Source organism: Mercenaria mercenaria, chromosome 16 (assembly GCF_021730395.1).
Source record: "Mercenaria mercenaria strain notata chromosome 16, MADL_Memer_1, whole genome shotgun sequence".
NCBI lineage: Eukaryota > Metazoa > Mollusca > Bivalvia > Venerida > Veneridae > Mercenaria > Mercenaria mercenaria.
The window spans coordinates 54,036,552-54,063,629 of NC_069376.1; the positions used below are offsets into that span (position 1 = coordinate 54,036,552).

Consider the following 27,078-nt stretch of genomic DNA (forward strand, 5'->3'; position numbering starts at 1 on the left):
TTTGTTAAATACTTTAGATGATATAATTTATTGGACACAGAATTGAATAAGACATTTTTTGTTTGCACTTTGTAAATGCTCGGACGAAATATAAAAATGAATGCCAAAAGGTAAGACAGTTAAAATTTTACTGTGTTTTCATTTTGAATGCAGTTGTTTATGTGCAATTTTAATTCAGTTTAATATTATTTGTTTTTGTTTAACGGATATTGTACTTGTATTCATGTTTAATCAATATTTTGTCCATATTGTTCATCGGGATGGTCACTACACGGCCACACCCAAGAAATTGTGCAATGCCATCAACATTTATGTTTAACATTTATATTTTGTTTTATTTTTTTCAAAAGACATTCTATTAAATACTATAATTTTAACAACGCGTAAGTTAGTGAATCTTTTTAAAAATTGTTGAATTTCCGCTTGTAAGCAATAATAATACCAAATATAAACAACATTCTCATCCAACTTGAGAGGCGTTTGAAAGAAAAGAATAACACGTGTTCGTATCACATTATGCCCACACAATTTATTAAACAATTAATAGTTTATAAAAGCGAGTTATGAAAATGTCATTTATCGTAAGACAATTGTTATTACTATTTTTTTTAATTGTAAAAAGTGTAGTAAGCAAAAAGCGCACCTTCGTGTTATCTGTTAGGTTATATCATGTTGATCCTGGATCGCTCACCTGAGTAATATGAGCTACATAATTCAAATGTCAAATTGATGCTTAGATGCTTAAATATTACGAAAGTAGGTCAGAATGTCATATCAATGGTCACTGAAAGTCAGTTTTAAGATCGGTACGCAAAAATGTACATATCATGAAAATTTCAAGACTATATCTTATAAAAAAAGAAAGTAGGTCAGTTGGTCATATTCGTGGTCACTGAAATTCAGTTTTATGAACAGTCTGCAAAACGTAACATGTCATACAAATTCCATGGCTGAATCTTAAAGAACAAGAAAATAAGTCACATTCTTGGTCACTGTTCAAAATTAAGTTTTATGATCGGTCTGCAAAACATTATGTCATCCACATTTCAACGCTTTAACCTTAAAAACAAGAATGTAGGTCAGTAAGTCACAATGATATTCACTAAAAGTCAGTTTAAAATTGTTTTGCACCAACTGTATATGCCATCCGTATTTCAAGGTTTATCTTTAAAAAACACACACACAAACACACAAGAAAATAGTTCAGTAGGTGACATCAAGGTCTATGAACTTTAGTTTCACAATCAATCTGCAAAAATGTGCATGTGATCCAAATTTGAAGGCTTAATCTTATAAACAGGAAAGTAGGTCAGTAGAGCACATTCCACCTGACCCAGATTCAAACTTGATCTAAAGATCATAAAGATTAATTTTCTGATTAAGTGTTATAAAGATACAATCATAAATCAGGCCTTAAGAGTGTTAAAAACCTTTTCCTTCGATTTGACCTTGGTGACCTAGGTTTTGACCAAACCTGACCCAGATTTGAACTCGACCTAAAAAACATCAAGCTTAACATTCTGATAAAGTTTCATTAAGATAAAATCATAAATGTGGCTTCTAGAGTGTTAACTAGCTTTTCCTTTGATTTGACCTGGTGATTTAGTTTTTGACCCCAGATGACCCAATATCAAGGTTTTATTAAGATACGGTCATAACTGTGGCCTCTACAGTGTTAACTAGCTTTTCCTTTTATTTGAACTGGTAATCTAGTTGTTGACCTCACATGACTTAAAATCGATCTTGGCTTAAAGATCATTAATTTTAACATTATGACCAAGTTTCATAGAGATCATGCCATAAATGTTGCTTCTAGAGTGTTAACAAACTTTTCTTTTGATCTGACCTATTGACGTAGTTTTTGACCCCAGCGAACCCATATTCAAACTTGACCGAAAACTCATCAAGGTTGACATTTTTATTAAGTTTCATCAAAATACAGTCATTAATGTGGCCTCTTATGGGTAAATAAGCTTTTCCTTTTATTTGACCTTTGTGACCTAATTTTTGATCTCACCTGACCCAGATTTAAAGTTGTCCTGAATGTTATAGAGATTAGCATTTTGACCTAGTTTCATAAGATATGGTCATTAATGTGGTCTCTAGACTGTTAACTAGCTTTTCCTTTCAATTGACCTGACGCCCTAATATTTAACACACATGGCCCAGATTTGAACTTGACCTACTTTTTGACCCCACCTTACCCGGATTCATTTTTTTTTCTAAAAATGATCAAGATTAATATTTTGTCTAAGTTTCATAGAGATATTGGCCCAGTTGTTTAAAACTTTCGTTAAATTTAACGAATCGTTACGTTAACGGTCGTTTAATTTTGATTATTACGTTAGCTAACGAATTGTTAAATTTTCAGTTGTTGAAAGTGCCGTTAAAATTTTCGTCAGCTAACGAAGTGTTAAATCATTTAACGAATCGTTAAAACTTTTAAGGAATCGTTAAAAATTTAACAAGGACATCATATCCCATATACACCAGTTTTTACACTTCCTCTTATAACATTGAAAAAATGCTTCAATACCAAAAATTGTGTTACCTTTTGTGTAGCTTTTCATGTTGTCCATATTCCTGTATTTCTTGCATATAATTTGTATGCAGTCCCTCTTTCTGTTAACTAGTAATGTCACTGACACTTGTTTTTCTAGACTTTACTGACGACAGCACATTTAGTTGATTGTTGTTCTAGTTCAAATTACAAAACAACAAGTCAACACCATGTAAAGTGCCAGTAATTTTTCATGTTTTGTCACACGTTTTCGCTACCTTCTCTTTTGTTATTTTCCATAGTTTATCCACTTCGTAACCCAATATTACCTAGTTATTTGTAATACATCCACATTCAGATATAATTCTGTAAGTTATATCCAGGATAATATCCAAGAACTTTTTGTTATTCTTCCATTTTTAATGTTTACAGCAGACAAAATGTCACCTCAAATGAAGTACTGACTGGATTAACTCCCTTTGATTTTTGAGGCCCCACCTCGGGGTATATTTTTTTTTTGCTATTATCTTTAAGATAGTCAATTTGATTTGTGTCGTGTGGAAACTCTTATCACTGACCACTTGTACTTCTCAAATATTATTTAGGAATATAGAAACAATTATTTCAAGAATGACACAGATTTGCTTTTAAAATTAAATGTAAAGCAGCAGTTTATAAAACAAAAGGGAGATAATTATATGAGCCGCGTCATGAGAAAACCAACATAGTGGGTTTACCGTTCGCTAACAGTTTCTCTAATTGCAGTAGGCTTAGAAAGCGAGCAGCATCCGCGCAGTCTGGTCTCGATCCATGCTGGATGTAAACGCACTATGTTAGTTTTATCATGGTGCGGCTCATATAATTATCTCCCTTTTGTTGATCATGAAATGTTGATAAAGACTGTTTTAAAAAGACTTTTATTGAAATTAATAGAAATATACAACTTTAAAAACCAAGTTTTAGACAGAGGCGATAATCACAAAAAAGATGTAAAAATAAATAAAACATGCATTTTACAATTTGTACATAGAAATTTGGCTCTATTTTTTTCTAATTTTGTACATTTTAGTTCCTGTTTGAATATTAATTGTCATTTTTAATAATCACTCACTTTAGAAGATATACTTTAGTCTAGCAATTTAAACCAGAATTACTTCTCTAAATTAATAAGGTTTTTGAACAGAATATATTAAAAGTGAAAAATGTCATTAGATACAATCAAAGAAGTATATATAAAATTATTTTTTATAGCTCTTGGTACAATTGATTAAATGTGCATGGTCTGAAAGTGTAGCCGTGACCCTTAAGATAGGTGCCTGGGATTTACATGTGAAGCTCTGTCTCATTTTCAGGCAGAGTTTATGCTAAATAAAAATAAGAATGCCTAGAAATATTCATATTAAATTTGTCCTGCATGAACACTTTAGATCTTACATGAGACTTGACCCCCTAAGTGTTACAAGGGGTTTGAGCATAACAAATTGAGGCTATATATTTATACCAAAAACTGATAAAGATTGTTCCATACTACAATAAAAAGCTATTTTGGAATTTTGTTAAGAATGCAAATGTATAGTCTACAAAGAAAAAAATGTACTTTGCCTCAATATGTAAATTACAGACATATCTAAATACTATGAAACCAGCTTATAAGATTGAAATCTTATTCCAACAATAAAAATTTTAATTAGTATTTCCAACAAAATATATTTTTAACATTACCCAAAACCTCAGCTACATTAAAAACAATTTAAGTGTCTCAATGTCAGTCTGTTACATGAAAATTGGAACTTCAATTCCCAAATGCAGTAAAACTGCATGTTTTCAGTGATTATGACATTTAGTATTTGAATTATTTAGATTTCTCAAATGAAGTTACTTAAGGTTAAATTTTGCAATATTTGTCTATTTACAATGACAGAATCAATTTTCAACTTATTAATTTCCAGAAAACCATTTATAAATGACTTCACAATGATATCAAGTGCATATCAATTAAAGGGAGGTAATTTTACACCATACTGCAAAACATTGGGAATACAGACTTGTGTGATTGTTTTATTATTAAATGGTGGTCTAATCATCCCTTAGTGTATACAATTAATCAAATTGTTCTCTTTTATATTATTTGTAATTTAGAACCTGGTTGTAAATACAAAATTTCTCTGTCTGCCAGTAATAAGTATTACAGCCAGAATATTTAGATAAAGATTGTTAAAAGAATAAAAACCGAAACATAGAATCAGCCAAAGTAATTGTTGGAGTTAATAGAATATATTTAAATCCATTTCATTGCCTGTGATAAATATCACAAGAGTAATATTCCATGTTATGATTTTAGACAGAATAAAACCACATGGAGGTATATAAAATCATGAATTGTGAAAACATTAAATATCAAATGTAATATAGCTTTAATATTTCTGCTAAAATGCGGCTGATTTAATAATATGTGACCATAAATTTTTACCAGAATTATTATGTATCTATCAAATTATGTACACAATATCAAACTTTTTTTTGGACAAAAAAATAAGAATTTGGCATTTTTGAACTATATCATTCGAAGGTACAAAATGAAAAGATAAAAGATAGAACTGTACAAAAAATAAATAAAAAAAATTCCTAGTCCAAGTGTATGAATTTTTATTGTCTGCTTTCTTATTTCTTTTTTTCCAGTGAACAACAGACGACTCACAGTGAAACTGGAAATATGTGCCATTTTAAAATATATATTTATCATACTCTCAAATCTGTTGCATTATTTTGAGACAGTATAGATCAGACTAAACCAATGTCTATTCAGTAGGTAAAGTATAAGGAAGTAGACTGTTTGTGTAAATGTGGCACCTGACAGCATTTTACTTACTCCACCATTCATTACATTCTCTTACACATATGCAAAATAAAATTCTTTTGGTGTAATATACCTAGATGTAATGCATAAATGAGTTTGGACAGAAAAATAACTAAAATGTCCAACTTAATATTCCTTTCACTAAATCATTTGCATGCAGTACATGCAATTTATATCAACAGTTACTGTAATGTTTGTGGAAAACTTCAAATCCAAGCAGGAACTAGTTAAATACTTTGCCAGCGGACTAGCCTGTGACATGTCCAGGAAGCAGCAGCTGTGATTAAACAATGTTAAAGATTTCTCTATGTTTTATAGTTAAATTTAAACAATTTTAAACTACTATCCAGCAACTAACTAATTTCTAGCTGTAGAAATCCTGTATCTGATTTCTCCTTTTCAACTAATTTCTGTCCCCATTATTTTGCATGTCATGATCTTTGTGAGTGTAAGATTTCATAGCTTCACTATTTATGATTTATAAAATAACAATGATTTATATGTAAAAGGCCCTTGACTGCTCAAAATGTGTTTAACAAACTACTTAAATTCCGTATTATCAAAAATATATTGCCAGAATGCCTGTATATTAGCAACCTTAATTCATTTGCAAGTTCAACTTACAGCTGTAACAGAGATGTCTGGGTAAATCTAAATCATCAGACATTTAGACTGAAAAAAAGTATGATTATCAGACATTAGGTGTGATACAATAATTTAATTCACATGGCAGTCATTAAGAGTACTATTTTATATATATCTTTAAGCAGACATATAACAGCAATTTTAATTTTAGATCATGACTTAAATTTAAAACAAAAACACAAACTTTGATTTGCAGTTGTGGGGTGCTGGTGTTTAAAATGTAATAATAACCATAGTTATCATGGTTATGCTTATGCAGTATTTCTGGAGGCAGCATTTGAGTTAATAAATGAATAAAGTAATTCGGAATGAATAAAGTAACCATTTTATTAACATCTTAAGGTCATGCATATGGTCCTCTCTCAAAATTTCCTGCAACATCTGACATTGACTAGCTCCTGACTATGATATTTTTCTTTATTTTTTTTAAAGATGTGAATATAGCCAGTCTATATTATCCTAGGTCCAACATTACCATCACTTCTCTGAGACAATATCAGATTCTTTAAAATAGACTGGCACTAATTTTGTCACTATTATGGAAAACAAAAAAAAATCACAAAAATCTGAACTTTTGTGACAAATTCTTTACTATCAGTCTAGTGGCTAGCCTACCTCTAGGCATACAGACACTAAATAGAAAATGGCGCGAAAACAAATGGTAGTCGCATAATAGCAGATTCAAATAGTCCTCAGATATTTTGCTCTGAAGAGCCATTTTCCTTATTTTCTTTGCATTTATTTTGCTAAAATCACATGACAGATCTATGTTTGACATGTAGATAGCATTTTCATAATGAAATAAAAACATGACAATTTTTTTCATGGAAACTTAGATAATACACCACCAGTATAATTTGGGGTCTCATTTTTTAGCTGATTTGCAGTTTGTGTGTTTGACTGAAAATATTTTTCTTGCATCAAGCATGACCCCCACTTTTCTTTTGATTTTGATTTAGCACTGACAATATTCTTCAAAAAAAAATGTAGGTTACAGACATTTAAAATGGGTTCTGATGTGTGTTGCGGCCATTGGAAATAGGTCAATTTGATATAGAATAAAGAACAAAATCTATTTAGTGTGTTATAACCTTTAACCCTCTTCAGAACACTTACCATTAAGTAAGTACAGATACTCAACATTTATTTTGAAAGTGACTACAGTTGAACTGGTCTAAATGGCCACCTTTTAAGCAGCCACTTTTCTTAAACAGCCAATCACCTAACTTCCCAAACTGACTTCACATTCTTATTTCAACTTGTCTGAAGCAGTCACCTGCTTTAAACAACCACTTAATACTTCCAAAAAGGCATCAAAATAAAGAATAATAAATAAACAGTTACAGGAGATATACTGCCTCAATGGCTCAATGGTTATGTAAGGTGTTCAAGGACTCCGTTATTTCAGAAACTATTAACGACGAAGGTAGCGTTTTTAAGAGTTGCGATGCGTTTTTCATATATCACGCATACTTTCTTAATATATAGAAAAGGGTCATGCAGGGCCGTAGGTACAGGGGGGAGGGGATGGGTGCTGGCGGTCCCAACATTCCTAATAATTCGACCGATTATCGTAATTATCTTAGCAATTTTTTGGCAGCGAGTCAATTTTAGCTGATTTTCATAATGATGTTTCCTATGGTCCTGTCATAGGTAAAATCTTTCAATCCAAATGAAAACAATCGAAAATTGCAAAACCCAAATTTGTTAGTATAAATATGTGCGGAGTCCCGCAGATTCGTAAAATCAACACTAGGAGAATTACTGCAATGTGTCACAGTATCGCGACGGCCGCAAGTTAGATTCCAGAGTGTGGCAACTTTTAAGGCTGCATTATTACCTATATCTGAGTAATGCCCGTGTGTAATCAGTTCTGTGCGGAGATTAAGTTTGTACTAGTTCAACCCAAAGAACACTGGATAGGCTAATTGGCTACCGCAGTTAAACTCTATCCTACTTAAACTCGGTATCTGGTTTCAGAATATCTGCAAAAACATGAATTTAGTTTCATAATCTAAATTTAGAATTCCGCGAAAAATCAACGAACCGTTTTTCGGTGTAGCTGAATAACATGGATTTTGATCTATATTCTTTAGTAAGCGGGGCACGGAACAGGTGCGCGCTGAAAAGATAAACCATTTATTACTAAGTCTTAATTAACATTGAATATTACAAGGCACATATTAAATAGAGGATTTCTAGTCATTTTAAACCAAAACTAAAATGATGTATTCTAACTCTAAAACCTTTAGTAATTTATCATCTCAAGAGAAATCGAAAGTACGCTTCTTTCCCCGTTGCGTACCTCGCTTTCATATGAATGAGTGGATATCCAAATCTTTTCTGTCTGTACATCCTGTTTAATTATGATTTTTCTATGCGCAAAACATTATTACCTCTACGCCGTTTGTTGTTCCTTATTATAGAAAAATCGATTTTCAGTTACAATTAACTTCATGGAATTGCATATATTGAACAGCTAATGTTATATTACTATGGAAAAACGTGAGACACATTGCTGTAGACAGAGCTAGTAGCTGGGATCAAAATTTGAAAACATAAAATCAGGTATTTACTTAATATCTTTTGCGTTGTTTTCTTTTATTGTTGTTTGATGGTTTATTCACTGAATCATTAATTACGATTTACATGTATTCATGTTTTCTTGAGAAAACAGTTATTAAGACAGCATTTAATTTACGGACTAAGGAGTATAAAACTGACTTTTATTAATAGCATAAAATTTCGCAGCATTCGTATGTAGCAAAAGCACAAAATTAAATCTGGGAAGAACATCGGCGGGGACTGCATGATATACTCTGTGAAAAATGAACTCTGTGCCGATGGAAATTGGTGTAAAATGTCTATTTTTGTAGTTGTTTCATTTTCAAGTGTTGTTAAATTTGTTCCGGAATACTTTTGTGTGCTGTTTTTCAGATTAATATTGAGGTTGTATTGCACCACGTGGTTATGCTGATTTGCCTCGTACTAGTATTATGATAGGATTTTATTATAAAAACTTTCTAAAACGCCGAACATCTATTCCTAGCTTTGAGCTTTTTTCCTTTCATGACAAAAAGCAGGCCAGCAGCCTAAAACAAAATGTCAGTTCTTTTATGAAAACTGACCAATCCTAAACTGACTTATCAAAGTCATATTGCCCGGTAAGGCCGCGAACATCTTATATGAACAAAAAGAGTTCAATGACACGCACAGGAACAATCTATCGCAAGTAGGATATTTCATCAGTCGCTCCTCCCTAATTGCAGAAATGAGCTTAACAGTTAGGGAAACCTTGGATAATTGAGCCATCCACTTGAGTATTTACAAGCTTGTATATTTGAAACACTGGAAATATTTCAGAGAAGGGATACATGTTTTCATTCATTTTAAAGCAGAATGATCCTAATTGCTTATACAAATCACTCTCGATTCATTATTCCTGATGATATCCATCGCCGTAAGTATATGACAGAGGGGAAGCCTGATCGTTTTTTGTTTCTAATGCTGAGCGGAAAGCAATGGATTTTCTGGTACCTTTCTTAAGTCTTGATATGATGGAGCCAGGGATTGAACCCACGACCATGTGCACTCGAAGCAAACACTCTGCCACTAAGCTAACGAGGTGGAACTATGAAAGTTCAAAGGCCTTTTTTCATTGGCATATCACTGAGCTTCATCCCTGCCCTCTCGTAACAAGAGTTTAGCCATCCACTTTCTCTTTCTAGCTTTTATAAAGTTATCCATGTTGCTGAATTCTGTACATGTTATATGGCATTGCTAGTGGCTTTGGCGTATGTCCAGAGAAGGCCTAAATAGACAGTATTGAAATACTCCGAAATTCCTAAAATAGTGCCCCTGTTGCTGATAACATTCAGCATTGACTTTAGGATACACTTAACCATGTGACCATATCGTTTGGAAATCGGATCGAAAACTGCTGACGACTTCATAATATACAGATAATAACCTTGCAGGTTAGGTATAAATGAGCGGTTTGATGAATTACATGTTATACATGTGTTGTAGGTATCGGCATGTTCACTTATTTTATTTCTTTTTCTCAAATATCTATCAAATGTGGATACTGCGAAAATGACCTAGTATGATTTCTTGCAAGATATTCTAATGAATAACAAAAATGATTTGTAGAAGGAAGTACAAATAATCGCAACGCTCTTGGATCAATCGAAAAAAAAAATAAAACCGCATTACGACTACCGCCATATATGGAGATTTGCTCATGAGATGTAATGAAACGTGCAAAAACAGCTGACGCCTCAACCCGCTCATTCTCCGTCGCCGCCCCCCGCCCCACCACCTTCCTTCCACACTTTATTTCCCAACCGGTATTAGCCGCATTCTATTTATCTAACCTTGAATAAACCACGTGATAAGAGTCCAGGTATATGGTGGTATTTTACGATTGTCACATGGCAATTAAACACTTTGTATAAATTTATGTACCGACGCAAAACTTGATATCTTTTATAATACCTTCACCATACGTATTGTTGACTTTGTATGAAGATTGAATAACGCAATCTATAAGTGTGTAATAATAACATGCAAATAATAAAATCTATGGCGAAATACGAGACCCGGTGTAATTAATCATAATTCACAAACATTTGATCAATTATAAGTAACTTTGTCATTAAGGAGGTAGTATACCTTGTTATCAGCATGAATTCGAATTAATTGTACCGTAGCGATTTCTTGTATTTTCTGCAAGTTAATGTTTTAGCGGCTACCATCTCAAGTTCGTTTATCTCAAATTTTATCCAGGTTTGAAGTACATGATCCTTAAAAGGTATTTTATATTAAAAGATATGGAAAATGCGGATATTTAACACTTCTCGTGTGTGCTTTATTGATGATCATGTTTGGTGTTTTTTTATCTCGTTGTCACGTGATGTTTGCAAGGTGCTCGCTGAACGGAATTCCGTTTTCTATAAACCGGAAAACTCTTACTAGAAATAGCAGAAGAATGTTTTTATCATTTAGAAAAATACAATTTTCAACAGATGAAAAATGCATTATAAGAACTTAAATATGAAACGTAAAGGTGAAGTTCGGAAACGTTTGATATTTTAAAATCTCACAACACGATGTGTTCGATAGTCGCTTTGAAATGTATGCGTAGCTGGGTTCATGTTTCCATAGTAACGTATTTTCTCTCATTTTTTAACAGCTGTGTATGATAACGCGTTTTTCGACAGCTTCTTTGCCATTCTGTTAATGACCAACATGGAATATTAGGATACTATTATTAACAGAATACCGAACACTTTAAATGGTACGCTATTCATCTTGAGTTAAAAGTAACCGTGGCAACAGAGCTGTTTAAAGTATCTTATATCTTGTTTTTTATTGGATTTTGTTTTAGAAAATATTAAATAAAATGATCTCTTTCGTTTAATGTAGCTTCAAAACATTTGATTTTTAAAGTACGATATGTTCTAATTATCTGCATTTATCTATAGAAATTTCAGTACTTAAAATACTTACAGCAATACCCCTCGTCTGACTATTGTATGGAAAAATCATAGCGCTTGCAGTTAGTATTCTCGTGGATAGTGTTGAAATATAAAGCTGAAGCTAATTTCCTAACATAAACCAATGTCAACGCCTTTGAATTTTACGTTTAGATATATAGGTTACGGGATTCGTTTTCATAGTAATATTAATATAATTCAAGAAATCACCTTTTCTACAGAAATTTGAACAATAATAGATCTTAGGCTTAGTGTGTAAGAACCAAATTATCAATGGAAACAGAAAATAAACAGAAAGCTTGTTTATTAAAAAATAACCGTAATAAATTAACCTTTCACTCAACTATATTCCAATTACATCAGTTACCATCATCCATTTTCTTACATTCCGCATAGCATTTCGATATAACTGTATAAAAACGCAAAATATTAGTGACAGTTTAATGATTTTTTTTAATAAACTTACAAACATAATTAACTTGTCGTAAACCTTGTCGTAAATCGTCACTTAAGCTTCTGGTTGGGCATACGCACATACAAGTGTTAAAGGTATACTACCTCCTTAATCGAAATGCATTTTGTTCTAGAAACAGATCATATTTCCAGACCTCTTTAAAACATTTATTAGTCCTTGTTTGTTTGTTTGTTTTTGGTTTAACCGTTCAGTCATGTAACGGCAGGCAGTTCCTGGATTCTGTACCAGTACAAACCTGTTCACCGCAAGTAACTGCCAACTTCACCACATGAATTGTCGGAGGTGGAGGACGAATGATTTCGGACACAATGTCTTTATCAAATCGCCGCGGAGAACATACGCCCCGCCTGGGGATCGAACTCGCGACCCCGTGATCTGTAGACCAACGCTCTCCCTACTGAGCTAAAGGGCGGGTTTTATTAGTCTTTGGTATCTTAAAATTGTGCTTATGACTGTACGAAATCAATCTTCTTGATAGGTCAAAATGAGGGAGAAGTAAAGACGAATTAAAGCGACACAAGAGGTCCAAGGCGACTCTTTGCAGCGGCAGGTTAACACTAGTATTTACGTCAAAAGAAGTACATCAGGTATCACAGGTAAGCGATTCAATTTTTGCGAAGTACGATATTAGCTGTAAGAGGTATGATGACACTAAATGTAAACTTCACTGTTTAGAGCGAAGTTTTCTTTTTCTTTTGAGTGTTACATATTTCTTTGTAAGTGGATATATAAAAGATAAATCCCCAGGCTAGGCAGTGTCTTAATTCATATTAGTGTATGCAGATATTGCACGGCTGGGAATACATTGTCGAAACAACATTAATAAATCGGACATTTTTATAGGGAATAGATCTTACCGATTTTCGTCGCGGAAAGACGAAAATCGGGATCGATCTCTTTACGGTAGCATGCGGTATACCGAATGAAATACACTTAACAAAATTCCTAATTGGTCAGTTTATATTGTATTACTATTTTGTTAATAATACATGTATTTACAAGAAATTTTACATACCGACATTTCAGTAGGTACTGCAGTTAATTATTGATTTATTTATGGCGACTCACGGCCAGCGTAACCGCATTAGGCGTTTTGACCAATATTGCATATTTTGCACGTGCAGGGCATGCGCACCAATATGCACTTGTTAGTGAACATTTTTGGCATTACTGACAAAAGCCCTACTAGAACAACACATAGTAGTGTGAAATTGACACAAGAGCAACGCGCCCGGGCTGTCGGAATTTTACAACAAAACTCAAAGTCGGTCATTTCAATGAATTGTCCTTGGGTTAGATTTTGTCAAAAGAGCGCGGATGGTAGATAACCAACGATTGAAGGTTCTTGTAAACGGAAATAAAGTTAAAAATGGAAATAACCATCAAAGTAACAGCCACAAACAAATTATATCAAAATTCCTTTGAAATTGCAAAAATAATTACACACGTGTCGTAAATATGTCCCGGCTAGCAACATTCCGACAGCTCGGGCGCGTTGCTTTTGTGTCAGTTTCACCACGATATGTTTTTCTAGTAGGACTTTCGTCAGTAATGCCAAAAGTGTAAACGAACACGTGCATGTTGGTGCACATGCCCTGCACGTGCAAAATATGTAATGTTAGTCAAAACGCCTAATGCGGCCTCTTTGGCTGTGAGTCGCCAAAAATAAATTAATAGTTAGCTGCAGAACCTATTCAAATGTCGGTATGTGAAATTTCGTGTGAATACTTGCATTATTAACAGAATAGTAATACAATATAAACTGACCAATTAGGAATTTTGTTGAGTGTATTTACTATTAAATTGCAAAATGTGACCTTCCGGCATGTGCTTAGAGCGCTTGACTTCGGATGTTTTGGGAGAAATCGCCTTTTCCTTCTGACTAATAAGCGTCCACATAACTTGTCCCAACCGTAACGTCTTGCACATCAGTACAAATATGGGCAGTGTTGTTTCTATTGTAAAATCCTCCTTTAAAATGGTATGGAATCGTTGCTGTCATCGGACAATTCTTTTCAAATCTTATGTGATGAGTTGATGTAGGGTCGATTTCGGGTTGAGGCAATACCTTATTTCATACATCTTATTATAAATTACATTAATAATTTAATGTCCTTTTATCAGCAAATTATTTTGTCTTCTTAACTTTATTAAATGTTCTTTCTAATTATGTGAAATAGCGAATTGGTTCCGTGCGGTGAATATTTTAAACGTATTCAAGGTTATTAAAGGTATAGTATACTAAACCGCATATGTATTGTTATCATATTCAAAACTGTTTATTACGGAAATTACAGTCATTTGATATCTGTATACAAAGGTTGATGAAATATATGAGTATCATTACTTAAAAAATATCGCATAAATCTTTCATTCGAATTCGCGTTGTTATGTTGAAAAGCAGTGTGTAGAGCGGACAAGGTATTTCAAAATATAATTTAAAAAAGATTATAGTAATGGTGACTAATTCTAATAAAACAATTTGCACGGAGAAGAAAAGACTATTTGTCAATGTAAACAATATCCTGCACTTCTTCTATAATAATAAACATTAACACAGAGTTTCTTTTTTATGATATCTCCTTGATAGAACTTGCTTAATTCTAAAGTTGCAATTTGGTGTATATTGTAGACAACGAATTTATCAAAATAAATGCTAGGTATTGTATACAAAAACAAATGTAGGTATTGAATGGAAAATGTGCAACAACGACAAGTTAACGCCGACCCAACACGATTAGAACTCATTTGACGACTTTCCAGCTTTGGTGATTGCTGAAGACCCCAGGTGCCCCTTTGTGCGTTATATCATCACAATTTGCACTTCAGTGGAACTACCGACCTTCCTTAAGCCAGTTGGATGTGTGAGGCTTGAACCCACATCGGTTAGGAGTTAGGGATTCGAACTCGGTGACCAAAACTGATGTTATTTATGTTATTTACCAATTTTTACTTAATAATATATCTCTTCTTTCATTTATGTTACTTGAAAGGTACAACAGAGTAATGGCTGAACGTTATCCTGATAAAGGAAAGGTTTTTAAACTGACAGATTCGACAGGTTCAAAAAAGACAATCGTAAAGTATCAACATAACTACAAGGAATTCTCACTAAAATGTAATTACCTTTTATCATGACTATCATTGTATTTATTTGTCATTACCACAGGATTTCTTATTGCACATGTATCAAATATACCCCTTTACTGGCTATAAAATTACAGATTATGTATCATTTACTTTCGAGGCTCTCGACAGGCAAAATAATATATATTCAAGATGCGTATATTATTATTGTCTAAGCAAATAGTATTATTACTTTTTAGCTCATCTGTCACGTAGTGACAATGTGAGCTTTTGTGTTCGCCCTTCGTCCGTTCACAGTTTGTTTCTTGTTAACACGATAGAGACGTGCAATCAATTTTAATCAAACTTGCACACAATTTGTATTGACATAATATCTCGGTTCCTTTCGAAAACTGACCAGATCCCATTATATTTTCAAGGTATCGTCCCTTAAAGGGCAAAATTTGCTATTTTGGTTTGTGAACACGATAGAGACCACATTTTGCAATTGATTTTAATCAGTTTTGATCACAACTTGTCTTTGCATTATATCTGGGATCCTATATGACCTTTCTGTGTCGATTCGTCGTACAACCCAACCCACTCACTCCTTTCAAAATCTGGCCAGATCCAATCATCGGTGCCAGAGTTATGGCCTCTTGAAGGGCCACAATTAGCAATTTTTGCTTTTGCAGCCATATAAAAACTTCATTTATGGTTTGATATAGTACAAACTTACAAAATATCTTAAACAACAATAGATCTTAGATTCCATGATGAATCCGTCAGATCCAATCATATGTTCCGGCCCCTAAAAGAGTCAACTTTTGTTAATTCTTATCTTGTAAGCAAAATGGAAATGACATTTTACTTCATTAAGTCACTATAAGAACTCGTTCCTTTCGTAACCCTCAGATTCGTTCATGAGTTCTAGAGTTACTGCCCCACAAAGGAGCAACATTTTCTAGTTTGGCCCTTTCAGCTATATAGAGGTTTCATTAATGCTTTGATTTGATACAAACATGCACAGAATGATTATCTTGATGATCTCTAGGCAAAATTAGAAATTTGATCATATGAGGTCAAAACCTAGGTCACCGGGTCAAATAAAAGAAAATTTTGTTAACACACTTGAGGCCACATTTATGACCCTAGCTCTTTGAAACTTCATCAGAATGTTTAGCTTGACGATTCCTAGGCCAGATTTGAAACTAGGTCATGTCGGGTCAAAGACAAGGTTATCACTCAGATCAAAAGTAGAAACTTATTAACATTGAAGAGGCCACACTTTTGACCCTTTCTTCATGAAACTTGATCAGAATGTTTATCTTGACGATTCCAAGGCCAAGTTAAAAGGTTAGCGATACTGGGTCACATTGACCCTCTTATTTATATATATGATCGTTTCTGATATTGATTCTGTCATATAGGTAAGCAAAAGTTTGGCATACCAGAAAGAGAGACTATTACTTTTGAAACAGAAGACGGCTTTGAAATTGACGAAGAATCCATACCGGAATTTGATAATTTTTCGATACTTGTTTTGCGTCAACAAAAGGCATCCGTTTGTAATGGTAAGGTACTCGGCATATTAAAGTGTGAAATCAGCTATTATTTTCTAGTATTGTTATGATATCATAAATGCGCAGAATAAAAGATCAAAACAATACTATTATGTCATTAATCTGTGCTAAGACTGATAATTAATTAACACATTTATTTTGTATTGATCAAATGAAACTTTGACGGTATAATTGTGTATATTTGCTTGTAATATATATTACCTGAACATTTTCTTCTCTACGCATTTTGTTTCATTTCACAAAGTACGTGTCTATAAGATGAATACGAAACTTCTATTATTTACATTCATATATCCTTTCCGTAGCCGCAACGTAATAAAATGTTGGTCGTTTCACGTTTATAACACGAAATTCATTTTAAAAACGCTTCCGAAAGGACGAGGTCTGAAGCTATAAAATACGGAAATATTTGACATTCGAGGCATATTCTGACAGACAACACCAAAACGAACCGTCTGAACGATTTGACGAAGTTCGAGGTATTACCATCACCCTTACGTCGTTACGGACCCCTAAAGGATTTGTGTTTTTTTTCTTATTAAATACTTTTCGTAGATATAAAGCTTTCTTGTCGTTCAAAAGCTCAGGTATTTCCAAATTGTAGGAAGGTGCTGAAAACTGATTCCACATTAGTAGAAAACAGTCTACGCGCACACATATTACACGGGGTGACCCCTGCACGTGAATCCCGGCTATAGACTAATGTAAATGCGACTTTCCATTTCAAGTTTAGCCAGTGTAGTTTCGTGTTCTTTACTTCCGGGAAAAGCTGAAGGTCGTCTGCGTCATTTTCTGTGTTGTCAAAAGCCTACTTACGCCTGGCGAGATTGTGTATATATGATATTTATATTTTATTGATATAATGAAACTTTGACAGTATAATTGTGTATATTAGCTTGTAAAATATTATATTAGCTTGTAAAATGTATGACCTGAACCTTTTCTTCTCTTTACGCATTTTTTTCATGGAATATTTTCTCCGAAGTGTATCTAGTGAATATCTGCTTTTAAATGTTTTGTCCGAATATTTGTAAGTTATAAACAATTTTTTGAAAGTGGCGACCTCAAATCGAAAGTAACTTTTATTATCATTCCACGTAAAAACTCTTGAAGGACATACGATTTATGACTGGTCGTTCTAGACAGAATATTATATCTGCACCTTATCTTTTAGCTTTTTTTAAGATAATAGCTCAGCAGTTGCAGTCTAATACTAAAAATGACTATTGTCATTACGTTTAGGATCTGTACGCATTATAGGTATTCAAATACATGTTTGTTTTAGACTTTAGTTAAGATTAAGGTTATATAGATATGATTCCGATCATGGCATTTCAATTTTAATACTGGATAAACACACATTATGCTCATTCAAACGGAGGTTAAAGGGATGGAACTCGGCTTGTATAGTACCATCGTTTTACAGTATGCTAGCTGACTGATGTCTCTGAAAGAAGCCAAATGCAAATATCATGGGCAATCACTCTAATTCAGTATCTTATATCAAGGCGACCACCACTTTCGTATAATTACATTCGTAAACATTTATATAATTGAAGGGGTCCGTGCAAAAAGGTACTTATCTCCATTTTTGGTAAAAACTGAGTTAGGGCATTTGTTGCATAAAAAAGAACATTCCGCATCTGATTAGCTCCCCCACCAGCGTATTCTTCTGCTTAAAACTGAAAAAAATGCTATTTCATGTATGCAACATTGGGTCTAACTCCACAACGAGTAAATATCAGAGAGTATAGGGCTTTGATAGCTGTTTCCGATAATAAAAAGATCACAAGCCTAATGTAAATATACTATATCAGTAGTTTCAAAAGTCATCAGGTATTAAGATCTATTATTCCACGGACTTGGAACCTTTGTTGCATAACTTTTTTTGAGTTAGATCCCTTGTTGCATAAACATAAACGACAAAAACAAGATTTTTTTATTATAAAATTTATATAAATAGTGCAGTATACACGAAACTTTGTAATATGACTGCTTAAATAGTATACAATCTATAGCTGCAATAATTTTGGGAAATATCACATTTCACCAAAATTTTACAAAAATGCGTTTTCTCAACATTGTTGCGAAATGGAGATAGGTACCTTTTGGCAGGGACCCCTTCAATTGCTTCATCTCTCCGTGTACCTTTTTTTATAAAACTGCCTTGCAGCGGTATGTTTCTGTACAAAAGATCTTATGAATTAAACGTTTTCTGTAACTACCTATACTTTATCCCGTATTTATATGAGCAGAATTAATTTGCTCGGAGACCGATGGAAAAAAATGTTAATGCACTAGTGTAATAAAGCTTTGACGTCGACGTCGTTTATAGTATAAGAGATGATGGTCAAATTGACTTGTAGATATTGTAAAAGAAAGTAGAATTCTTGATGTTTCTACAGGAAAAACTAACACGTCATAAAAAGAATATTACATTTGTGACTTAGTTACATGTGTTAATTTGTTTCCGGAATACTATGGAGACGTAGTTTATAAAATTCGGAAAATAAAACTTAGCAATTATTTTAATCAAATATTTGTAAAATTGGTTAAAAAGTTTATCAAAAGAGGATACGATGCGAAAATCGTGAAGCACAGTGCATGTTTAGTGACTGACCCCTCTACAGTTAATTGCTACGCTTTCCTATTTGATGGTGCGATGACTAATAAAGTGTGTGTAGGACTCCTTGATGCTTTTCTCCTAAATCCTACATACAACGGACGGAGGAAGTTGATTTTTGTCTTACAGTTTTCTTAGTCTTGCCCTTAAAAGTTAGGCTCATGTTGCTCTGACTTCAGACAAGTTGTTGAGTACATTGGTGTAATTAGACCTAATATTTACTTTAATCTTATGTTTTGCTTAATTTATATGTTATTTTTGCACTAATGTTAGAGCCTTTCTCAGCGGGAATATTATGTACATTGGGTTGTTTAACTTGTTGAAAATAGGGTAAGTGCGAGGTTGGCATACCCTAAACGCGTTTAAATCTCCTGTTTCTTTTATAAATTTATATAGGTTACTAACTGTTCCAAGGCGGTGCCCCTATTTTCAACTGGTTGTTTTGTCTGTCTTGCATTGTCTGTTGCGTATGTTTTCTTGTTTGTTGTAAGCGTATTTCCTCCTTCCTCACTCCCCCTATTGCCCCCTTCTTTCCCTTGCATTTACGCTTCTTTTTGCATCCCCTCTCCCTTTACTTTGAGTAAGTTTTCGTAACCCCACCACCTTGTCTTTGCAGCCGGAATCCTAAGATGGTATTTGATTGTTTTTTACTACATGTCTTTGTGCGTTTGTATGCTTGTGAGTTTATAACGGTGCCATTCTGTTTTCTTATGTGTTGCTAGTCCGTTTGTCTATGTTATTAAGTTGGTCGTAGTTGGGTGTTTACCTTTGGTACATGAGTGTCTGCGCTATTGTGGTTTACGTTGTAATATGACTGTTATTAAAGAACATGGCATTCCCATGTATATTTGCCCATGCCCAACTTTCCCCTTCGGGTTCCTTTCGCCCCCCACCCCCGGCACCATTACCTTTTCCTTCCCCTCCCCATCCATATTTAGCATAAATTAATATTTACTTGTTGGATGTTTGACGCAACCGTCTGAAATATTTTTCCATTACAGCTTCTTTTTGTTGTGGGCCTACTATACAAATGCGTGGCTCTGGGGTTGTGTTTTAGTGCTCTGTGCTTCCAAGAAATCTACCCTTACCTTTTATCTTTTGTACATTGACTTTATTAAACTCGTTCAATAAAATTGATAAAATTCTCGACAGAGCCTCGCATTTTATTATAATTTTGAACAACTCGTTTAATAAATTCATTATAAAAAGACACTCATGTAATATCCTCTGTGTATTGGGTGTCTTGAAGGAATGACAATAATATCTTGTAATTATATGGAGCAATGGGTCTAACAGAAACGTTAAATCATACAAAATGCATAGCGTGAATGAAGTAAAATATCAAAAATGAGGGCTTATTTGCTAGGTCTGGTAAGACAGAAATTTCATGCGAATGAAAAGCTTACCTACGACATTGTGTCTGAAATCATTCGTCCTCCACCTCTGATTCATGTGAATCATGTGGGGAAGTTGGCAGTAACTTGCGGGGAGCAGGTTTGTACTGGTACAGTATCCAGGAACACTGCTTAGATTGACTGCCCGCCGTTACATGACTTAAATACTGTTGAAAAACGGCGTTAAACCCAACACAAACATCCAAATTATGTGCGAACGACATTTGTACATCTATGCGTGCGTGAGGACATGTAAGCGTGCGTGTGTTTGAGATTTGTGTGACAGAATTTTCTTTTATCCTGTATGAAAAAGTCTTTTAGACGGTGATTCATACCCGCTCTGACCATGTTACTTCAGATTAATTCAATGTCATCTTTATTTTTTGCCAGATGCTATCTATCTATTTACCGTTCCCTGTCGTAGAAATGACATGGTAGTTCACGCGTTTAAAGCAGTGTCTAGTTTCTGTGTTGTAGTAAACTCGATATTTTCTTTGATAGAATATACTGACGAAATTGGTATTGCGTCCGATGAGTGGTCAGACCCTGCCGTAGAAGACATAACAGCAGGTATATAAAGCATAGTTTTGCTCAATTTGTAAAAAAATGCATAGCGTGAATGAAGTACAAATATCGAAAATGAGGGATCATTTGCTAGGTCTGGTAAGACAAAAATTTCATGCGAATAAAAAGCTTACTTACGGCATTGTGTCTGAAATCATTCGCCCTCCACCTCTGATTCATGTGGGGAAGTTGGCAGTAACTTGCGTGGAACAGGTTTGTACTGGTACAGTATCCAGGAACACTGCTTAGGTTTAGGTAGTTCTGCACGTTTGTTAAACCGGAAGTGATGGCGTAACGTCATTTTTCCGGAAAACGTAGAATAAAGACTGGATTCGGCGTACGGAAATGAAAATCATTTTATGAATTAATCGCAACCAGCGAGTTAATTTATTACAATGGCACTGTTGCTATATTTCTAAAGTCAAAATATGATATTAAAACATATCACATGTTAAATAATTCAAAATAATGTCTTAAAATTAGCGCGAAATGTCCGGTTTACTTTAATCATGGTGAAATATCTCAAAAATAAGCACACGGACCTATACATTTTATTTTATTAAATTACAGGCCATGCCTTTATTTACAACTGTGAGAAGTTTCATCAAAATCTACATTGTAGAAAATTTTCTGTTCGCGAAAATGTTACGAAAATTATGATTTTCCCATAGACTCCCATTATGAAATATTGCGTGAGGTCCCTATTTTTCAAATCAGTCTAGCAAAAAATCAAGCACACGACCCTATCTTTTTTAATTGCTTAATTTTCTAGGTATATTCTGAAGTTTTGAAAAATCAGAGTTTAATCAAATTTTACATTGTAGAAAAAAATTCGATCCAAACGTGCAGAACTACTTTAACTGCCCGCCGTTACATGACTGAAATACTGTTGAAAAACGGCGTTAAACTCAACACAAACATCCACATTATGTGCGCACGACATTTGTACATCTATGCGTGCGTAAGGACATGCAAGCGTGCGTGTGTTTGAGATTTGTGTGACAGAATTTTCTTTTATCCTGTATGAAAATGTCTTTTAGGCGGTAATTCGTACCCGCTCTGACCATGTTACTTCAGATTAATTCAATGTCATCTTTTATTTTTTGCCAGATGCTATCTATCTATTTACCGTTCCCTGTCGTAGAAATGACATGGTAGTACACGCGTTTAAACCAGTGTCTAGTTTCTGTGTTATAGTAAACTCGATATTTTCTTTGATAGAATATACTGACGAAATTGGTATTGCGTCCGATGAGTGGTCAGATCCTGCCGTAGAAGACATAACAGCAGGTATATAAAACATAGTTTTGATCAATTTGTAAAAAAAAAGTTTTAAACCTGAACAGAAAGCAGGAAAGGAAAGTTTTCTATAAGTGTATTTTTGTATGTATTAGAGATATTTCATGATCTTTAATTATAGCTCGGGCCATTCAGATATAATTCGGATGTTATTATGGTTTTTCAATTCTATTTGATAAAGACCCAAAATACCGCTTCAAACATACTGCTTAATATACAAAATATATTGACCACGTAGGGTTTTACGTAGAGCCACATCTTAGATGCAAATTAGGCTATGTCAGTGACTTAATCAAAGGCTAAATCATTTTCCTTAATGCAATATGTTTTATTATCTTATCATATATGTCATGACGATAATAAAACTGATAATTTCCTGTATTAAACCTTAAAGCCTTTTTCTTTAGGTGCTAAGGAAATAAAACGAAAATTGAAGGAACATGGAGATGAGAACGTTGAGGAAAGTGTACGGTCTAGCATTGATGAATGGAAATCTTCGTCTTTGAATATATGCGTCATAGGCTCTAGCGGAAACGGAAAATCATTTCTAATTAATGTACTACGTGACGTCAAAGATCCGAAAGATAAATCATATGCCAAGAGTGGTACGACAGAAACAACATACGAATGTAAAGATTACCCACATCCAAAATATAAAAATATTATATTCTGGGATGTTCCGGGAGTCGGATCGCCGAGATTTCCAAAGGAAACGTATTTATCCAATATCAAGGTAGATCGGTATGATTTCTTCCTTATATGTTCTTGTAACAGATTTAAGGAACACGATTCATGGTTGGCCGAAGAAATAAAGAAGAGACAAAAACGTTTTTATTTTCTCCGAACAAAAGTTGACCAGGACATAGACTGTGCTTGTCGTGAACAAGGCGTAGAGTTTTTAAACAGGCAAAATGAGCTTGCGACCATCCGAAATTATTGTGAAAGCTTTCTTCCTGATAATGCACCCTGTTTTTTGATTTCAAGCTATCATCCGACAGATTATGATTTCCCATTACTTTTGAAACGTCTTGTTGACGATGCCCCTTTGGAACAAAAACATGCGCATGTTCTCGGTCTATGTTTAAGTTCTAAAGAATCGATTGAAAGGAAAGCAAAATGTCTTGAAGGAGAGATTTGGAAAACTGCATTTCTATCAGGATTAGGAGGTGCTGTTCCCGTACCTGGCATTTCTGTCGTGATGGATATAGTGCTAATTTGCGACACTGTTAACTCATACAGGGAACATTTCAAATTGACGGATGAAGAAATAAACACATTTGCCGTCAGTACCGGCTTACCACCAGATTTATTTAGAGAAGCTGCTGGTTTAATGCTGAGACCAGCTATGTTTACACGATCTGGTATCGCTAGTTTAATGGCGTCGTATGCAATTGAGTCCGCTGTTGAGGAAACTGCTATTTTTGTTCCCGTGATAGGCTCTGCTGTTGCTGGAACATTGTCTTACATTGTAACAAGAAGAATTTTAAAGAAAATTCTTAATGCCTGTAAAAATGACGCCTTGAAAGTGTTTAATTTTGTTGCAGCACGGCAGACATCTATTGAATAGGTTTAAAATAACGTTTTATAGACAGATAACTTTTGCAGAACCAAAAAGGTCCAGATTTGATACTGATTAAACCGGTGCTAGGGGGCGTGGGCTGTGTTCCATTTTACATCCTGCTAATGAAAAGACTCGTTTAAACCGAATCTGCAATTTTCACTGTCTGCCTTGTTCTCGGTGCTTCAGAGGGATCTACTTTTAAGATTTTATTAACCCGACCTAACAATATCCTTTCTTACTACTGTAGATACCCCAGCACGACTTTGCCTATCCTATCTCTTCGAAATGCCCGTAGAATTAGTGTTTGTTGAGTATTTTTATTTTCAAGGTATTTTGGTTTTAACCAGAATTCCGTTCAAATAACAATGTTAGGTTTTAGTTGACTGACTGATGTTTTATGTGCATCCTATTCTTTGTATCAAAAATAACTTTATAATTGACAAGAACTTTGAGACCTTTAATGTTTATTCTTAAAGTGAGCTTTAGCTTTCTTGGAACATTTGTATTTGTTTTGTGGTAAATGTTGATGTTTTATTTTTTTTATTTTTTTTTTTTTGGACGGATGTGAGAAAGAGATGTTGCCAGAATTTGATGTGTCAAGAGATCCAGACGGGTTCGATATTGCATTCTGATTACTGAGGGTGATTTTTTGCTGTAGTGGGTTCATTTTTAAAGCCATAGTTGAAGTGTTTAAAGGTATGTTTTAGAGATTCAGGTACTTATTTTATTAAATAGATGTCAATTAAGATCAAACGTGGTCAATCCTCAGTTATTTATGCTAAACTATTACCAGAATAGTTTTAATGAAACAACGAAGTTTTCACTTTTGTTTTTACCAGTAAATTCAACAGTGTTTGTTTACATTGTATTACATATGACGAAGGTTGTTCACATACTTATTGGAGATTGATATATATTTAACTATAGGTAGACCACATGTGATTATAGGATTAGCCGTTTTATTGATACACATATAGGGACATCATGCACCCATTAATTTTGTTAACAGAAAATCCTTACTAACAGGTAAATGACCTTTGTGGAGAAGGTCAGTTTTCAAGTTTTCGACTGAATAACTTGACATTAGAATATCCACATTAAAATTGATTTAATTCATTACACTTACGCGCATTGATTATTAAAATTATCGACATTTGTATTTGACAACATTTGGCGTGTATCGTATTGTGGACCTTTATAGTGACTTTAAATAAAAAAGCATTTACAGACACTCGCACTGCTATCACTTTTTCCTTTCGATCTTATATAGAATCATTTATAGTTTGGCAATGAAACCATCAAACTTTATATTCAATTATTGATTACAGGCTTCTGACCACAACAGGAACTTTTATTTTGTTTTATTCTAGGTATTCCACATCTAGTTCAAATAAATATTTTATTGTAGCACCACAACTTTACGCTTACAAACCATATACAATTTCAGAAAAAGTGTCTTTGAAAATGCTACGTTTTGACAGTTTAAAAAATGGTTCCGTTAAAAGGTTTTACATTACCCTTTGCATTAATGGCAATGTAACATACACTTTGCAGAACTTTTTTTGATAATTTCGAATTTTTCACAGGTTTGAAGGTTTGAGACACATTTGTAGATTAAATCTATCCTGCAAGTAAATATACAACAACAAAGGGATTCAAACAACAAAAGATATGCTTGTAACTTCCGAAGATTCATAATCTGTGATAAAACCATTAAATAAAATAACTATAATCTGATGCAAGATCTCCAAATATCCTTGACACAAGAAGTTAACCAAGATAGCAAGATCTGCTTACAGGACATGGAAGGACAAAGCTAAAACAGATAAAAGAGTTATGTTTCTTGCATTTTAAGTTTATAACATTATATTCAGTACTGACGATGTTATCAAAATGTACAATTAAGTGTATTGCGTGCAAAAAGATTATTGAGTTATAAAACTGCTGATTATACCTTTCAAAACGCGAACGCGAAATTTGCAAGTGATTTTATTAAGCTCTTGCAATTGCAACAGGAATATATAGTCAGATGAACGAAGAAATATTTTCACATATTGTTGGCATAAACGTCTGACCTACATATTTGGTATTTTTCTCAGATATACCATTTTAACAAAATCTGTAAAAAGATCTTTTGGAAACATGGAATGCAACCAATAGGAACAATAGCATAATAAGTCTGCCAACTGTATCATGTGTGTAACAATTTAGATACAAGAATTGGACAAACAACAAACAATGGTATGGATATATAATACGAAAACTTAATCTATATTCGAAAGATGGATATCAAGGTTCACCAAGCTAGATAAAACATTCACTTACTATTATTTCCCGCGAAAAGCGGAAGCATGTAGTTTTCGGGTACGTCTATCCGTTCATACATAGTATTTCTTTGTAATATGAATACTAATAGACCTTTCTAACGTAAACGTAAATCGGAAATGGAATACTGAATTCGTAAATGTTATTTGCAAATAATGGTCTAAGGGAGATACTATTGCATTACTATTGGATGAAATTGTCTCCCCTAGACCACAAATTAGCCTAAAATTTTACGAATTCAGTATTCCGTTTCGTAATTACGTTTACGTTAGAAAGGTCTAATACGCATAAACAATTATATTAATCTCTTCATTTTTACATGATAATTATTATCGGTTTGCTGAAATTTACAACACAACTTGTGTCATTAAAGGCTTCTGTCTGAATGTGCTTATAACTGTAGGAAAAATGCTTAATTATTTTTACTCTTGGTTCAGTTCGAATATGTACGGAATAGTTGAGGTTGAAAATTTTTACGGAAGAATCTATACAAATGTATCTGAGTAATCATAGTTCTTATCAGCCTTTGTCTTTTCATTTCCTGACATCGGTTTTCACAAATAAATTTTTATATCGTTTTCCAAAACCAAAGTCTGGACGGGGAAAAGGATTAAAGAAGAGGAACATTCTGCTGATCAAGAACAGAATGGCGGCGTGAGAAAACAGTTGAGAAGGACGGATCGGAAAT

The 27,078-nt window shown here is 33.8% G+C and overlaps 1 protein-coding gene across 4 annotated transcripts; it reads left to right on the forward strand.

The window, feature by feature from the left end:
* Window positions 1-27,078, forward strand: LOC123540586 (T-cell-specific guanine nucleotide triphosphate-binding protein 2-like). 4 transcript variants are annotated; one of them, XR_008367884.1, is made up of 8 exons: window positions 1-110; window positions 12,454-12,571; window positions 14,969-15,093; window positions 16,472-16,615; window positions 21,143-21,211; window positions 22,427-22,495; window positions 22,912-24,761; window positions 25,652-27,078. XR_008367884.1 is itself a non-coding variant. In XM_053527105.1 (7 exons), exons 3-7 carry the CDS (start codon window positions 14,982-14,984, stop codon window positions 24,069-24,071), a joined length of 1,554 nt encoding a protein of 517 aa, XP_053383080.1. In that variant the 5' UTR covers window positions 8,020-8,570; window positions 12,454-12,571; window positions 14,969-14,981; the 3' UTR covers window positions 24,072-25,283. The 4 variants fall into 4 exon arrangements, 1 of the variants encoding a protein (XP_053383080.1); XR_008367883.1 differs by lacking the exon at window positions 1-110 and adding an exon at window positions 8,020-8,570; XM_053527105.1 differs by lacking the exons at window positions 1-110; window positions 25,652-27,078 and adding an exon at window positions 8,020-8,570 and having other exon boundaries at window positions 22,912-25,283.

Bases quoted from the DNA above. Each gene is read 5' to 3' on its own strand.
- LOC123540586 (XM_053527105.1), top strand. From the start codon at position 14,982: ATGGCTGAACGTTATCCTGATAAAGGAAAGGTTTTTAAACTGACAGAT. The intron at 16,616-21,142 runs GTAAGGTACTCG...TTTCTTTGATAG, and splicing joins AAAGGCATCCGTTTGTAATG to AATATACTGACGAAATTGGT. The intron at 21,212-22,426 runs GTATATAAAGCA...TTTCTTTGATAG, and splicing joins CGTAGAAGACATAACAGCAG to AATATACTGACGAAATTGGT.